Source organism: Lissotriton helveticus, chromosome 3_2, assembly GCF_964261635.1.
Source record: "Lissotriton helveticus chromosome 3_2, aLisHel1.1, whole genome shotgun sequence".
Classification (NCBI taxonomy): domain Eukaryota; kingdom Metazoa; phylum Chordata; class Amphibia; order Caudata; family Salamandridae; genus Lissotriton; species Lissotriton helveticus.
In genome coordinates, this window is record NC_136062.1 from 136927102 (window position 1) to 136944676 (window position 17575).

General features: G+C 45.6%; 1 protein-coding gene across 1 annotated transcript in view; it reads left to right on the top strand.

The window, feature by feature from the left end:
- The window catches only part of MAPDA (N6-Methyl-AMP deaminase), a 173548-nt gene that overhangs the window by 32948 nt on the left and 123025 nt on the right, over positions 1–17575 (top strand). The window contains exons 3-4 of the mRNA XM_078684933.1: positions 10616–10676; positions 11245–11332. Of these exons, the coding sequence (XP_078541059.1) occupies positions 10616–10676; positions 11245–11332 (149 nt within the window). The remainder of the gene's footprint in view (positions 1–10615; positions 10677–11244; positions 11333–17575) is intronic.

Genomic DNA, 17575 nt, shown 5'->3' on the forward strand with positions numbered 1-17575 from the left:
GTTGATGGGGTTTCCCCATGGTCCAGAAACACACTTTCAGGGCCCATCAGGAGGTGAGAATCTGTAGATAAGTGACAAGTACTAATTTGAGAGCTCGCTTTTGGGAAAAATTTCTCCAGAGTACTTAGGCCTTGTTGGGTGGACTTACTCCGTAAAGATCTGGTCGCCATTGTGGGGTAAGTTAAGGGGGACAAGAGCGGGAACGTTAGAGGGGTGGGCCGGTCCGGTCTCTTCCGGCCTCTAACGGCCTAAAACGGCCCGCTCTTTGCCCGGTCTTCGCCCCGGTGATCGCCCCGCGCGCGTCCCGCGATGCGCGTGCCCAGGTGCTCCTAGGTATAGCTGGGGGGCGTGGCACTGGGAGGGGGCGCGGCGCGGCGGGAAGAGGAACCAGCTGGCGGTGTTGCAAGGAGAGCTGGACCTCGCAGTCCCGCTCGCCGCGCCTCTCACCTCCACTGCGGCCGGATTGAGCAGCAAATGGCCCCCAGGAGGTACGATAGCTCCCAGCTACTCCAGTAGCGAGCTGCAGAAACCAGGGACAAAGTTCAGGCAAAGTTAGACTCTCGAGCGGCTCCCGCGGAGCGGGGGCCGCGAGAAGTAATAAGGACTCCAGGCAGAGGGGCGTGGCACTGGGAGGGGGCGCGGCGCGGCGGGAAGAGGAACCAGCTGGCGGTGTTGCAAGGAGAGCTGGACCTCGCAGTCCCGCTCGCCGCGCCTCTCACCTCCACTGCGGCCGGATTGAGCAGCAAATGGCCCCCAGGAGGTACGATAGCTCCCAGCTACTCCAGTAGCGAGCTGCAGAAACCAGGGACAAAGTTCAGGCAAAGTTAGACTCTCGAGCGGCACCCGCGGAGCGGGGGCCGCGAGAAGTAATAAGGACTCCAGGCAGAGGGGCGTGGCACTGGGAGGGGGCGCGGCGCGGCGGGAAGAGGAACCAGCTGGCGGTGTTGCAAGGAGAGCTGGACCTCGCAGTCCCGCTCGCCGCGCCTCTCACCTCCACTGCGGCCGGATTGAGCAGCAAATGGCCCCCAGGAGGTACGATAGCTCCCAGCTACTCCAGTAGCGAGCTGCAGAAACCAGGGACAAAGTTCAGGCAAAGTTAGACTCTTGAGCGGCACCCGCAGAGCGGGGGCCGCGAGAAGTAATAAGGACTCCAGGCAGAGGGGCGTGGCACTGGGAGGGGGCGCGGCGCGGCGGGAAGAGGAACCAGCTGGCGGTGTTGCAAGGAGAGCTGGACCTCGCAGTCCCGCTCGCCGCGCCTCTCACCTCCACTGCGGCCGGATTGAGCAGCAAATGGCCCCCAGGAGGTACGATAGCTCCCAGCTACTCCAGTAGCGAGCTGCAGAAACCAGGGACAAAGTTCAGGCAAAGTTAGACTCTCGAGCGGCACTTAACCTCCCCTTTGCCTAACAAAAATGAATGTGTCATGTTTTTTAAAGACCTTTGATGTATCAGCACTCGCTAAAAAAGCACGATAACGTATTGCTTGCCCCATTCAAATAATGAGTGCTAGGAAAAGCCCATCCTAATGAATGAATAGAATTGAAAAGAAATTGAAAAATATCTCTGCGTGACACTCGGCAGTGGTAATCAAGCAAGAAACGATTTGTGTAGATAGCTTTCAATTAAACTTTGTAATAAATAGGTATGTGTAAATGTCCCTCTGATTGCTATAAAAGTGTCAAATAATTTGCTTCTTAATGTACCACTGCTGGCCTCTATAATTCTTTTACTGCTTGGTACAGAAATTGTGGTGCTTCACTACTACCCAGCACAATTGTTTTTCATTGCATATTAAACAAGCATTGGCATAGCCAGTAGGTCTCACCTTTGGGACCTTATAAGTGTTTAGTTATCCAGCACAATATCCTTGGTGCAACAACATCAACTGTTGCATGGCTAAACACATATAAGGTCCCAAAGGCGAGACCTATTGCATTGCAAATGCTTGTTCTGGTTTGTATTCTTAAAACAGAATAAAGCTACTTTGATGATGATGACAGAAGTAAAACAAGCATTTGCAATGCAATAGGTCTCGCATTAGGAAAGTTTGAGCTATTGGTATTGTAACTGACACATTTTTTATTTGTGTTGGTTTTGAAAATAGCGAAATTAATAGCTTTGTCATTTACAATGCCAATAGTTATAGCTTTCGCAAATGTGACACCTATAGCATTTGTAATGCAATATGTGTTGTATTTACGTGAGTTAGATGTATTGATATTACAAATAACAATGTTTTTTTAAAAATAATTAATACTTAAATTAAAGTTATTGTAATTTATAATGGCAATAGCTTAAACTTTTGTAAATAACTTTTGTGAAGATTATGTTCAGTGTATTTTATTGTGACGAAAATCCAAGAACAGAAGTGAAATATTAACATTTTTTTGGTGACATTTGTAATAAAGTTTGAAATATTGAGAGAACATATTTGAACCAGTTGTTGAATGGTTGCACAGATTGATGCTGTGGTGGTGCTGAGTGATGTTGTTGTGGTGACGAGTGGTGGCTAATGTGTGAGGGGGCAGTGTGTGAGGATGCGGGGTGTGATTGTGCTGTGTGTGTGCCCTAAAGTAGTGTGAGTGAGCAATGTGTGAGGGGGCAGTGTGTGAGGGGTGTGAGGGGGCAGTGTGTGTGCCCTAAAGTAGTGTGAGTGAGTAATGTGTGAGTGAGTAGTGTGTGAGGGGTCAGTGTGTGAGGGGTCAGTGTGTGAGGGGTCAGTGTGTGAGGGGTCAGTGTGTGAGGGGGCAGTGTGTGGGGGGCAGTGTGTGGGGGGCAGTGTGTGAGGGGGCAGTGTGTGAGGGCACAGTGTAATGAGAGTGTGTGAGGGTGCAAGGTGTGCGAGGGTGCGGGGTGTGAGGGTGCAGTGTGTGTGGCCTAAAGTAGTGTGAGTGCACAGTGTGAGGGGGCAGTGTGTGTGAGGGTGCAGTATGCGTGGACTACTTCACTGTGAGTGAGCAGTGTGTGAGTGCGCAGTGTGTGAGTGCGCAGTGTGTGAGTGCGCAGTGTGTGAGGGGGCAGAGTGTGAGGGGGCAGAGTGTGAGGGGGCAGAGTGTGAGGGGGCAGAGTGTGAGGGGGCAGAGTGTGAGGGGGCAGAGTGTGAGGGGGCAGAGTGTGAGGGGGCAGAGTGTGAGTGGGCAGAGTGTGAGGGGGCAGTTTGGAGTGGGCAGTGTGTAAGGGGGCAGGCCTATAATACTGAGGTCTAAAGTAACTCTGGTTTAGATGTACTACAGTTTATTTATAGTAGTAATTATTAGTTATTTATATTATAAAATACTTAACATTGTTAGGACTGTCCAAAATAATATTTCAGCCCAATACTTTTCTATAGCGAGTTTTATTGGAGCCTATTTACAACGTTGGCACGTTTAGCTATCAACAGTGCCTGACCCCTTCTCTTGTGCAGTGATCTCACCAGCATGCTAATTATTGAAAAGGAAGCCTCGTCGCCACCGCAAACATCCGACAATTTCTATGTCAACTACCATCCAAGAGACATGTGGCGCATCACGGACTTGCAGTACAGGCTAGCATTTAGCTGCTCCAGAAGAGGGAACCCCTGTATCCGATTAACGTGACAGCAGGACCTCGGGACACTTAATGACAGCTGTGGAATCTTACATCCGATTACAAAAGAGGAAGTACTTGTGGTGCTTTAGACCCACTTCAGTTACATTTGTTCTTATTAAGGACCCAATGCATGTGTAACATCGTAAGCCAGGTCTGCCATACATTGCATTTTGAGTCGTTTAAAACCATCCCACATTTTACAATAGACGTACAAATACTTTATATTGTGCATTGCTCGTCCATTAAACGAGACTTATTGGCTATGCCAATGCTTGGTATTACATTGATAGTGCTATCAGAGCTACAAAACGCCAGAGCAACAAACTCAGCCTGTGATGTGGACAGCACAGTGACTATAAAGCAAAGAAAGAAAGAAAGAAAGAAGCCATAACTGGACAGGGATGCAGAATTCAAGCCTTTGAATAAAAAAACTTAACAGTGTTGACCGGAGAAGGCAAAAAATGGAACGATAGCCCCGTTGCGGTAGAAAATGTGCTTAAAGTTTGGTTCCGGACTGCGAGCCACGTTGGTGAGCAGGACAGAGTTTGCACCAGTGCCTGAGACAGTAAAAGTGAGAATCAGGGAGGAGACGCTACGTTTGCCAGGCATTTACAAAACATTCAAGGGATAAAGGTTCCAGACACAAGCGTAATTAAGTCTGATTGCTCGGGGACATTGCTCCGGATTATATCGACCAATAGTAAACTGCATGCTTAGTTCCTGACCCGAGGTCAGTTATAAGATGTCAGCGATGAATTGAACCGCGGGCATGGAGGATGATTACAAAAAGCGGGCACAACAGTCTGTAATTAATGAAAAGCGGACTGATAATATTGTCCAAAGAAATATATAATAATATATATAATAAAGGCAAGTGATTGAATAATAAATCCAATTATATCAATCATGAATGGCGAGACCTCAAGATTCATGCCCGCGGTTCGAACACACACTAGTGTTGCACCGCTTTGACCATGTTGAGCCACCGTCCCAGAGCCTCAGTTTGCCGGGCTGCCGAGCACGTGATCGGGGCTTAACCACGCCCATCACGGCTTCATGCTCGGTTTATTTACTTCCGCCTACACCCATCCCATTACTAACGGGGCGGTGCAGGCAGTAGGTTGCAAGTAACAATCCTCGGCGAAAACTGTAAGTAGAGATCTAATCTTTAATGCAAGGCATGTTCTACCACGAACGAGCGCCGCCACGAGCGCAACCAGGGCTTGGCTGCTCAGAAACCATTCGCGCTCATAATAACGCCCCTTTACAATCTATTCCCTTACAGAATACGTTTTATCACGAGGGTAACCTCCCCTGCCCCATGAAGTCCACGAACACTCCACTGAGAGTGAGCCTTGGTTATACTCTCTGTGTTTGTCAAACGTCTGTGTCATGTTCGTTTTTTTGTCCTATGTTGTACAATTTTACAATGACAGTGCATGCACGATCCAAAGTTGATATAGCCTCGCACAAACTAATTAGTATGCGAGACAGTACCACGCGGTGATGAATTAAAGTACTGCGTGCAAGTTGTGAATAAGAAAACAATCACAGCACTTCTTTAGTGTGCAAGTTGCGGTTAATACTCACCGCCCCGCATTGTGCACTATCACTTCCCTCCTCCCACTAGAAGTATGTTGGAGTAAAGCGCGAATACCGGCAATATTAACAGTATTATGCTACCACTGAATTCACCATGTAACGGGGTGAGACCGCATGCTGACACAACGTTGAAGCACTGCACTACGTTACAGGCTTGTAAATACGATCAATATGTGACAAATGTCCATACTTCTTTTACAGGTGTTTTGATTTTTACAGCTCACCCACTGTGGAGCGAGCATATACCACGGGCACATTTTTTGCCATCCAGTGGTTCCATATGGTAGGATCGGGTGCGTCTTTTAGGGGACGCAGACCATCCACCATTTTGGTTTTAGGTCCTGATGAAAACCTGGTTCAACACAACCACCAAGGTTGAAACATGTAGACCCAACACATAAAAGAGATACACGGGCTCATCACTGCCCTCACTTTATCTCGCCACGATTTTAACATTGTCCAGTTACTTACCAATAAAAAGTCTTTATTTTTCTAAGTTAAAACCAGGACAATTTTTAACACACTTACCCTTTTGTTCACGCACCATCACTCACAACCTGCTCCACTGCAATCAGGTGTTGAAGCACACCCTGATGACGCTAGGTCATTAGGGTGGACCCCGATGATGAAGCATGTCATCACTAGGTGATGAGTGAGGGGTTTCTAATAAAAGGAGATTTTTCCCCTTTTTTCGAAAGAAACCGTGCACCCCTACAGCAACTGGTGAATTCTCACTGGTGGTACTCCTTCATTTGTTTTTCTGTACCCCTGAATCTCACATATCTTAAAGATATTCATTGATGTTGGTCGGATTCGGAATGTGGCCCTATTGAAGGTTTTGCGCCCCCGCTGTTTTGGCTGCAGGGGTCAGTATTACCCCTGGGGCATAATAATTATTGCGTCAAGTGCGGACTGGGGTCGTATTAAGGGCCGTGCATTAAGGCTCATTGTTTGTGGGTCTAGGCAAGTAGGCGCATATGTAGAAATTCCACGCTGGAAAATTCAAGTCAAGGGACAAAGACCAATGTTAATTGTTCCTATTGTGAGATATTTTGTGATACACCTACCTGCGGGCTTTATGTCCGCAGCCCGGATTGGAAAGGAAGCCAGGCAACCTGTTTTGGGACGGGGGTGGGGCCGCAAACAGGAAGCAGACGGGAGCCTAACCCGCGCTTCTGTAGCCAGTCGGAAGATTTGCCTGTGAGCTAGCAGAGCTCCCGTGGTCATGGAGAGCCCCGCCTGTTGACAAGACTGACCCGCTGGCTGCCGAGGGAGACAGGGACACGCGAAAAGACCCCGGTAAGTGTGGGGGGATGGGGGTGCGCGCGCGCGTGTGTGCCTGTGTGTGTGCGTGTGTCTGAGTGCGTGCGCGTGTCTGTGTGCGTGTGTCTGTGTGTGTGTGTGCGCGCGCGTGTGTGTGTGTGCGCACGTGCGTGTGTGTGCCTGCCGGTGTGTGTGTGTATGTGTGTGTTTGCGCACGAGGAATCTGAGGCAGGAGATGTGCACGGCGCCGGCCTGGACGTGCGCGTCCACAGACACCAATCGCGGCGCGTGCCTGACCCCTGTCTCAGATTCCCAGGAGACGGGCGACATAAGTTGTCGAGCTGGACGCAATGCGAAGCATTGCTTTCTCCAGCTCGACCTAAAAAGGGAGATTCTAGGGCGGGGGACGGAGTGAAGGCTTGGAGAGCATTGTACTGAAGAGAGAGCCGAGTGAGCTGAGAGAGAGATGGAGGGGGGAGAACATGAGATGTGAGAGGGAGAAAAGAATACAGTTTGAGATTTAAAGATATGTATGTCAGTGTTGTAGAGCACTGATGAGGTAAAGTGTGTGTTAAAGAGAATGCAAAAAACAACAGAGAATGCTGTCAAGGGGGTCAGGGCTGCAGGAAGGGAGACCGGGGTAAACGGGCTTTGGAGAGAGACACAAACTGAGCCTGATAGACAGGGAAGACGCGAGAGAGAGGAGGAGAGAGAGGCCGGGGTACAGCGTGACCGCGTCAGCCACTGAGGGCGAGAAGGGTGCGGGTGGAGAGACAGAGAGGTGGATAGAGGCCCGGATGCACAGAGAGATAGACATGGGCTGTGAGAGCGACAGAGAGACAGACCGAACATGCAAGAGAAGCAGAAGGTAAAAAGCAGCATCACGAAGGAAAGCGGTATGGGGAGAGGTCAATGAAGAGAGCGTGAGAGGGGTAGAGTGGGAGACAGTGTAAGAGAGAGACTGCGTGGGCGGTGCTGTGTGAGAGACACAGGGGGTGGTAAACACCTGGTGAGAGGTGCACAGAACAGAAAGCGAGAGGGACACTGGGGGAGGGGGCTGGCAGAGAGGCAGAGCAACAGAAAAATACAGACCGCTTTCAAACAACCTGCCATGAATGTGCACGAGGACAAGGTACATACAGTGACTTTCAGAGATCATTTGCAGATGTCTTGGTCATTGCTGTTGGGTTTTACTATCCAGCGGCTCCACGAGCAAGATTCTGAGAGAGCGACAGAAATACAGAAGGTGCTAGAGAGAGACAGGGCATGATAGAGAGACAGAGCTGCGAAAGAGAGAGCTCATGAGTGTTAGAGGTATTGAGACAGTGACATAGACACAGAGTGCAAAGTGATACACGAGAGAGAGCGTAAATAAAGGCAGCGCCCCCAGACGGGAGCGAGGTCCCGAAAGAGTGACAGAGGAAGAGTGCCACGGGTGAGCTCTCAGAGAGGTGCTGACAGGGAGAGTTTGGCGGGAGGCCGGGTCGGGTAGCACTCCAACAGAACCTCGCCCCCCTCAAGCCAGAGAGAAACCATGCGTCTGTGTTCATATGCCAAACAGACGGAGGCACTGGCACAGAGAGGCACATAGAGTATCCATGCAAGGAGGGCAGGAGACTAACAGGCAGCCAGGACGTGCCTGCTAGACTGCAGACACATATAGGCTCCACTGCACGCAGGCCAGCAGCCACACCAGCAACAAACACACAGCTTCCATAGACAGTCATTATTTACACACCGACCAGCTGGACGTCATACAGTGCGCATCTTCAGCAAACCATATGTAAAAGACATGTTCCTTTTGTCTTTGTCAGCGCTGGTTAAGAACGGGCTGCTGTTTGTGCAGATTTCGCGCGCGGGGCGTGTTTGAAGTCTTCTGTGAAAGATTAAATTCTTGTCGGGGCACCTCGTGGCAAACAAGGCTCCCTTTGATGTGAGGCGTGCGCTGGGGCTTGAAAACACGTCCTTATCAGGGGAAGGTTCTAACTGGAAGCACTATCGGGGGAGGACCCTGCAGAGACGCCAGAGGGGGACTGTAAGTGGGAGGGAGACCTAGCCGTTATAATTTATAAGGCCATGTGTTGGAAACAAAAAAAGCACATGGAAAGAAAAGCGCTTACAACTTCTGTTGACAGGGACCAGACACACACAATGTTTCCCTTGCAAGAGCGAGCAGCGTCACCATCTGATTTGAAGATAATTACAAACCGATGGTTCCGATGCTAGCTCCCGCAAGGGAAACGCCAAACATGCACGCATTGCAATACAAAGCAATGCAAAACATTCACCCATTTAGGAAAAAGTGGTGATCGATTCCTAAAGGTCCCCTCCTATGCAACGCTTGCGCGCTGCGTAGGCGAGACCTAAAAATATATATGCGATTTTAGCCTGATAGGGAGTATGACTTTCGAAATGTGGCTTATACATGCGGTGTTCTGAAGTGGACCTCAAACTAAAAACAAAAAAATACATAAATAATAGGGCGCTTAATTGAGTTTTGAACGCAAATCAGTGCCACTACAGCGGTCTTTCTTTAAATGCAAATATGTGACCACAGCTGACAAAGAACTAGCGTTTTGAATTTGAAGAAGCATTGACTAGGCCAATAGGTCTGGCCTTTAATAGCTGTTCTCAGAGTTATTGCCAATGCTTGCGTACTCACAGCAGCTATATTACAATTATTTTCCAGTCTTTATTATGAATGAAGTATGTAGAAAACGTTCCCAGATCGCCACCCATGCGTACACACTCACAGGCTTCGGACTACTTTATGAATAATAAAGGTTGGCAAAACCTTTGGTAAGATGGCTGCCATGCAGCTCAAACATGGTTATGCCAAGTGCTCAGGGCCCTAGCGATTTTTTTTTTTAAGTGTGAAAAGAAAGGGCACTGTGGCCCACCATTCCTGGCTCTGAAGTGGATTATTCACCCTACTCCTCTCTGCACCACTCCACAACACTGCAATCTAGTCTGCACTGTTCTACTCTCTCTTTATGGCTGCACTCTATGCTGCTCTAAATCACTGCACTGTAAGCCATTGCACTCTACACCACTTTACTCAAAACCAATGCACTCTTTGGCAATCTACTCGGCACCACTGTACTTTAAGCCACTTCACTCTAGGCCACTCTACTCCATTCTTCTGCACTCCACGTTACTCCACGATGCTCTACTCGATTAAACTCTGCTCCACTGACACACTACTCCACTCTATGCCACTCCACTCTACTGCATTACACTCTGTGCCATTCTACTACACTAATCCACTCTTGCCGCTCTGCGCAACTCCCTCTATGCTGCTCTTTAGCACTTTACTCCACTCTATTCTATTCTATGACACACTTTGCCACTCCACGGCAATCTACTCCGCTGTATGCCGCTCCACTCTACTCATGCAACACCCTCTACGCCACACAACACCGCTCTACACCACTCAACAACAGTCCGTGCCACTCCACTCTACGACACTCTGCTCAACTCCTTCACTGTGCTTCACACCACTCAACTCTACACCCTTCCACTCTACGACACATTACTCCCTCCACAAAGTGGTATGCTACTCCTTGACACTCAACTTCACTCCTCTCCATGCCATTCAACTCGACGGTATGCCATTCCATAACACTTCACTCCACTCCATGACACTCCTGTCACTCTCCTTGACCCTGCTAACTTTTAGCCTTGTGGAACAGCAGCCACTCTGGTGTACACCATCTTTCTGGTTTCTTTCTATCACTGTGTTACCATTTTCTCTCAAGTTTTGTTCATTTTTTTATAATTAACTGTGCATATCAGGGATGCATGGGAAGTAGTTACCTTGTCATGCTTCATTTGAACCACACGTTCATATTGATTAGGGTTTTCATATAATGCTGATAAGTTACATTTGGTTCTATTCATAAAATCAATTATTGGTGTATGCTCTTTTCGAATTCATGTATGACGATCGCAGTTCTCTTATGATTAAAAATAACCATATATCTGTTCACCGTATAAGAAAACCTAATCAATGGGATTCTCCAAAGTGTGACAAATAGCCTTATTCCATTCATGAAGCATTCTAAATAAAGTATTATATTTTACAGCAGTAACGCTCGTTTATTTCATTAAATGATGTGCAGAATTACATAATGATTTAGTAATTTCATATAGCCCTAGAATATGTTGTCTTTTCTTGTAGATGTTTCCAGATGTTTGGATTTATACATCAGATCACCACCACAGCAGAAGATATATTACTGGTTTGTTATGTTTTAGTTTCTCTTATCCAGTTGATTCAATTGACGAGGGAGTAAATGATTACTTTGTAAAAATGCCTTTGTTCAGCTTCTGTGCAATTTTAGGACATGACATTTCAAAATAATTGTGTTCGGCTCAGTAAAAGGGGATTGATTTATGGACTGTTTTGAATGAATGTATTTTAAACCACGTGTCGTAGTATAATTTCAAATGGAAATTTGATAATATATTCTGTGATGTTATTTTGGGGGAAATTCTTGCTTTTATTGCATGTGTTGCAAAGCTAAAAAATAAATCGCCTAAAGTGTATGCATGAGCTTGCGATGAGATTTACCTAACTACATAAGAACATTAAAAAATGTATTCCACTGGTTTGTTTGGTGGTAACCGCTCTAAGTCTTCAATTTTATGTCTGTGCGATATACATTACTTAATATCGGCGATATGTATGACGGTGTGAGAAAAATATCTACCTGGAATGACGTTACTTGCGATTCTAGTCTGTCCTGAGCAGAGAGTTAGTTGGGTTTCTTTTTCATGATTCCGTCTATCTTCCCTTTCTATTTAAAGGTGACTAAAGATGTAATTAAAGAGTTTGCTGATGACGGTGTCAAGTATCTTGAATTAAGGAGCACGCCCAGAGAGGAATCCTCTACAGGTATGACTTGAACAGGATACAAAACAATTCCTTACCAGGTCACACACAATATTTTATTCCAATGGTTTTTGAGGTATCACTTTTTATTACCCCGGTTAGTGTTACCACCTTCTGTTGAAACCTGCCTTTGTCTCTCCAAAACACATCATACAATTATTTATCAATACGCTTTTGTCCTTAAAAGATGTTTACCAGACATATGAAACCTTTTATATAGATTCCAAGGTGTTCCCCATCTTCAGGGCTTTTCTTGTTTCACTGTTAGTGACCAAAAGGCAGTGAGATCGTTTACCTGCGATGTTCACACGGGAACAATGTCACCTTTCTATTATGATGTAGAACCTTATACCTTGATATCATGGGGTTAGGAAATAGCAACTGTGGGTATGTTTCCAATCGATGGATCTTATATTTTTTATAGGAAAAGCATGTAAATGAAAAGACAGTACATGAGATCCCTTTTAAACCATCTCTATAGTCAAATGTCCGGCTCCGTCATCCGAGGGAGCGCAGGTTTTATTATTCTTTCTAGGACTTCAAAGTTAGATGATTTATCATATAATCTGGGTGTGTAAAGGAAAGGTTTTTTTCTAGCACAAAACAAAATGTAGATGTCTGTAATTGAACTGTGCAAATATTTCAGAATATATCAGAATTAGGAAAGGACAAATGAAGCACTTTTTTGTAGTTCTGTAGTGTGCTGGAAACAAATATTTTAATATGATCAAAACAAATCCATGCACTAGGTGACAGCATTTCTACACATTATTGTTTGTCTGCTGTATATAATGGTCAATTTTATTTAAAATGTGTTGTCTATAATCGCAGTGCCACTCAACGCCTCTACGCTCACTCTATACCACTACATGCCACTCTACACCATTCTACTCCATTCTATGCCACTCTACTCTTCTATACTCCACTCTGCTCTACTCCATGCTACACCACTCTGACATGCCACGCCTCACTACTCTACGAACCTGTATGCCACTTCATTCTATGACACAATTCCACTCTACACCACTCCATGCCACACCACTCCGTCACTCCATGCCACACCACTCCGTCACTCCACGCTATGCCACTCCACTCAACGTCACTCCGCTCAACTACATGCTACTCCACGACACTCCACTTTACTCCACTATGACACTCCACTCAATGCCACTCCACTCAATGCCACTTTACTGTATGACACTGTATGCTACTCAACATCACTCAACGCCACTGTACTGCACAGCATTAAATTCTATCCCACTCTGCTCTACTCCACTACACTCTACGTCACTATGACACTACATCATGGTACACCACTCCATGCTACTATCCCTCCTCTGTGCCACACCATTCTACAACACTTTACACCCTTTCACTCTATGCCACTCTGTGATAGACCTCTCTGTGCTTCTCTACAGACCTCTATGGAACCCTACATCACTCCTACTCCTCTCTACTGCACGGCACTCCACTGTACTCTACTCTACAGCACTTTACTCCACTCTATGACATTCTACGCTAAGCCCCTACACTCTGCCACTCCACTCTGTTCCACTCCACCCTACGACACTATACTTCACTCTCCGCTGCTTCACTCTAAGACACTACACCAATTTAGGCCACTGTACTTCACTCTACGCCACTCTACTTTACGACTCTACTCCACGACTCTAATCCACTCCACGGCTCTCTATGCCACTCTACGCCACTGCACTCTATGCCACTTTACTCCACTCTACTCCCCTCTGACACTTTAGTCAACTATACGCTACACCACTCCACTCTACTCTTTGACACTTTACTCCACTCTATGTGCCTCTGATCTATGCCCTTCTGTTCTACGCCATGTCACTCTACTCTAAACCACTCTATGCCCCTCCACTCTTTTCTCCTCCATTCTAAACCACTGCTCTAGGACACTCTATCCCACTCTACACCACACTACTCCACTACATTTTAATCTATGATACTCCACTCTACGACACTCTATTCCACTTTGCGCCACTCCACTCTCCCCCACTCCGACACTCTCCCCCATTCCACTCTACAATTCTTTACTCCACTTCCTTCCTATCTCCACCTCTCCACTCTAAGCCCTGCCACTCTACATCTTTATACTCTACACCTTTTTACTGTACGTCACTTCACTCTATGCCATTCCACTGTAGGTCACTTCAGTCTATGGCATTCCACTCCACGCCATTCTACACCACTCTACTCTTCTCCACTCGACCACACTCCAATCTACTACACTTCACTCTACGATACTCCTCTCCACAAACCTCCACTCTGTAACACTTCACGACACTCTACGTGACTCCACTACATCCCACAATACTCCACTCTACAATCCTCCACTTTACGACACTTCTCTCCACTAAACTCCAATCTACAATACTTCACTCTTCTCCACGACACTCAACACTGACAGTTCACGACACTACTCCACTCTAAGCCATTGTACTTCATTCTACGCCACCCTACTCTACTCCATGCAACTTTGACAATCTATGACCCTCCAATCTGTGTCCCTCTACTCTGCGTCCCTCCACTTCGCTCCATTATAGTAGCCACAAACTTCGTGGTGTAGATAGCAGTAGAAGTGAACATATCCTGCAGTTTATTTAATAAAATGGTTAGTTTAATCTGCTCATGGAAATCACAGATGCAGAATTATTTGAACTTTTTTATATTTTCAGAATGGCAACCACATAGAGAATGCATATTCTTTGAGATGATGCCAGACCATTAAACAGACATGCTGAACTAAAGGTGCATGGAGATTGCCAAATAACAGTTGTTATAAAATGCCAAACCTGTAAGAGAAAAAAGCCTTTTTCATGTTTGGCATATCAGATAATCTGAAACAAGTTATTAAATGGTATTCGTATGTACCAATGAACTTTGAGCTGCAGGGGAATTCAGATTTTAAAAAACAAGCAGTTTCATATATTAACAACCTGAATGTATTGTTCATGTACTATGTGTCCTTGACAGAAATATATAAGCAAAGTTGCTAGGTACTAACACCTACATTTAGTCCTTGGATTCAGCTCTTTGGTGAACTGGTAATCATTTTGAAGACTTCACTGCACAGGTTAAAGTGAAGGCAGTATGGAAACTAAATGTGGACCGTGAATCTGTCCATATTGCCCTCTGAACAATTTCAGCTAAAAGCTTTGCTGCATTTTCAGATTCATCCCGGCAGTAGAACACATAATGTTCAATTTGGTCCAGGTAGATCCTGAGGACTTGCACCTTGATGGATTAGCAGGAGCTGGATTGTATATTTTACTTCTATCTGGCCTCATCCATTGTCCTTCTGTTATGGGATCTGAGCTTCTAGGCGACGATGTGCGGATGTTGTAAAGATCCCAAAGTCAGACTCTACCTGGAGCATGTTAAGTTAGCATGTCTTTCTTTGGCCCATATGCCAGCACATCATTATCTTACCCCCAAATTAAACTGGCTTTACAAACACACTGGGACCACAGCAAACATCATGTCTTTTGTTGATTGATTCCGCCTAAAAATAAACCAGCACCGGTTTATTTAGGTTTTCTCTACTACAAATCCGCATTAGAAAGTGTGGACTGAGGAAAGTTCTGGGGGGAATTGGCCAACTTGAACATCACCAAATTTGCAAGTAGCCCGTAGTTTATTTAAACGGGAATAGAGGATACCTTGACCAACTAGAGGATATAAGGAAGAAAGATAATTCGTAGGCTTATGGCCTGAGGACCCTTCTACATTATAAATGGCCCTGCGCTCATGCCAGTTTTGCACGTGGCGCAAACTAAGATCCTCCCCACTCTGACCTTTGGGAGTGAGGCGCTCAGGGGTCGGTATTGTGCCACTCCGGATAAAATTATACTTGAAATATATAGGTCACACCACCAAACTCATCGCCTGTATACATTAGGCTGGAGTTTGCCATTACCAAACAGTCATTGGCTCGGAAGGAAGCCTTTGTGATTTGTTGTCAGTCTGGGGCGGGTTCCTTGGCTGTTACCTTTGGCACGAATTAGCACGAATTGGAAAATAGGTTGAGCTCTCCAGCATGGGCCTACTTAAATCAGGCCTTGCGTTCTCTCGACCTAACAAGTGCCTAGGACTCCTTTTTAGGCCACCTGGAGTACAAAACAACAACCAAATGCAGCACACAGCTGCTTTCAATAAGAAAGACTGTCCAAGTGCAGTCATGGGTGGATGACATTTCAAAATTACACCAGGCTAAAACCACAGTGCTACCTAAGCAAAACATACAGCAACCAGGCCAAGGAACACTTCCTGAAATGTAGGCTAGGACTATTACCCTTATGAGGACATTTTCTCCCATAGAGAAGAAAGCCATGGCAAGACGCCTGTCAGCTTTGCAAACAAGAGCCGGAGAACATTGTTCAGGTCTTATGCTTCTGCTGTTCTGGCATTGGGGATCGACGTGAGCTCCTGTGCCAGAAGTTGAGAGAGCGAGGCATAAAACCATGTAGGGAGGCGGTGTTGGCCTGTTTTGATCCATTGAACATTGGTCTGAACTGTGCAATGGTTAGGTTCCTACTGAGATTTGATCAGAAGTCTGCGGCCAAGGATCTAGCTGAAGGTGGGGAGGCGGGAACAGTCATGTGAAGATAGTATTGTTCTTGATTTTATTATGTGCATCCACACCTCAAATGTTCCCAAATCTCTTCAATTGCCCTCTGCACCCATCCTCGCACTCATGTCTAAATTCCATAATACCCATTGCTCGGATTCCTAAGGAGTAAGCACTCGCGCTTTAACTATAGAAATGCATTGCCTCAGACCTCTTAATGAGCATGTTGGACTTTCTTCTTCATAATGGATGCTGCTACTTTGCCTAATGCTTGCACTAGATTTTAGCATATCTGTACACAAATGTTTATAAAACTAGATTATATAAATCGGCACGCGCACCTTATCGTTCATAATGCACTGCCGTGGTGCTCTCAAATGAGCCTCTGCACCTCATCTCATAAAATAGACTTGTGTTTTAATGGTCACACTACCTTCTTAGATTTTATCCCTCTTTGATTTTATAAAAAGCACTACATTTTTAACTATCAGGGCCTTAAGGCTTACTCTGTCTGTCCCTGCACCGCCCAGGACTCTAAAATGAACATCCACACTTTAACCATTTACCCCACTGCACCTTCTGACGTACTAGTTCTCGCATAGGGAAAGGGGCTCCTTCGGCTGGAGGAACAGGTTTTAATCAATAAAATTGCCATGGATGCTTGAGGACGGTTTAATTGCATGTGTGTTTATCATGTATTACATTGTAATGTTTTTTTCATGCAATAAAGAATTAGTTACAGTGCATGCTGCCCTCTAAAGACCTCTGTCTTCTTGTCAACTAGCATCCTTACATGTTTTGAACTTCTGACTATTCTGAGCACATTTTATTATTTGTATTTTCGGCTTGACCTGATATCCCTTGCCCTGTCGCTATCATCCTAATGGCGTCTTTCAATGGTTTATCTTATATGACTTAAACTTTGCAATGGACTATTTTGCTAGGCAATTACATATTTGGGAAATATCAGAATACTCTTCAAAACCAGCACTCTACCCCTATGATGCACTAGATTCAATAACCCAAACACCAAGAAGACCCTACCTAACTTATGTTCACCCTATACTCTTGACACCCTGCATGATCCTGGCCATGCCAGTTCACAAGAGGAATGCATGTGTTGGCATTGGATTGTAGAGTGGAGAGAGGGAACACCATTCTTTCCCAGTGTAAGGAATGATTGGCCTGGAGTTCTTCTGAGAGACTGCCTTAAATTAATTTAAGTGTTTCTGTACAAAGAAATTTAATCTGGCCAGAATAATGCATATAAAAATAGTGGCTTCTCCATATTGAAATGTAGTGCCTCCATCTTGCTGTAAAAGAATGAATTAATTAACGGGGGCCAGCAGGGATAGCAAACAAATAATGATTCCTGCAGGAAGGAATGATGTAGCCAAGTTCAATAAATAGCAAATAAGCAGTACATATGTGTTTCAATTATTTTCTTTCCTCAATGCACCCAAATCCCTATTTTAGAACTTGAGTAAATATGTGACCATTTACTCCTTTACCAAGCCCTGAGATAATGTAGATTTTCATCAGCCTTGATGGACAGAAAATCTAGATTTTATTAAAGACACTGAGACCAATATTATGCAATCCTCTTTATTGCGCCACCCACAGCAGCATCTTCAAAGAACATAGAACACAACAAA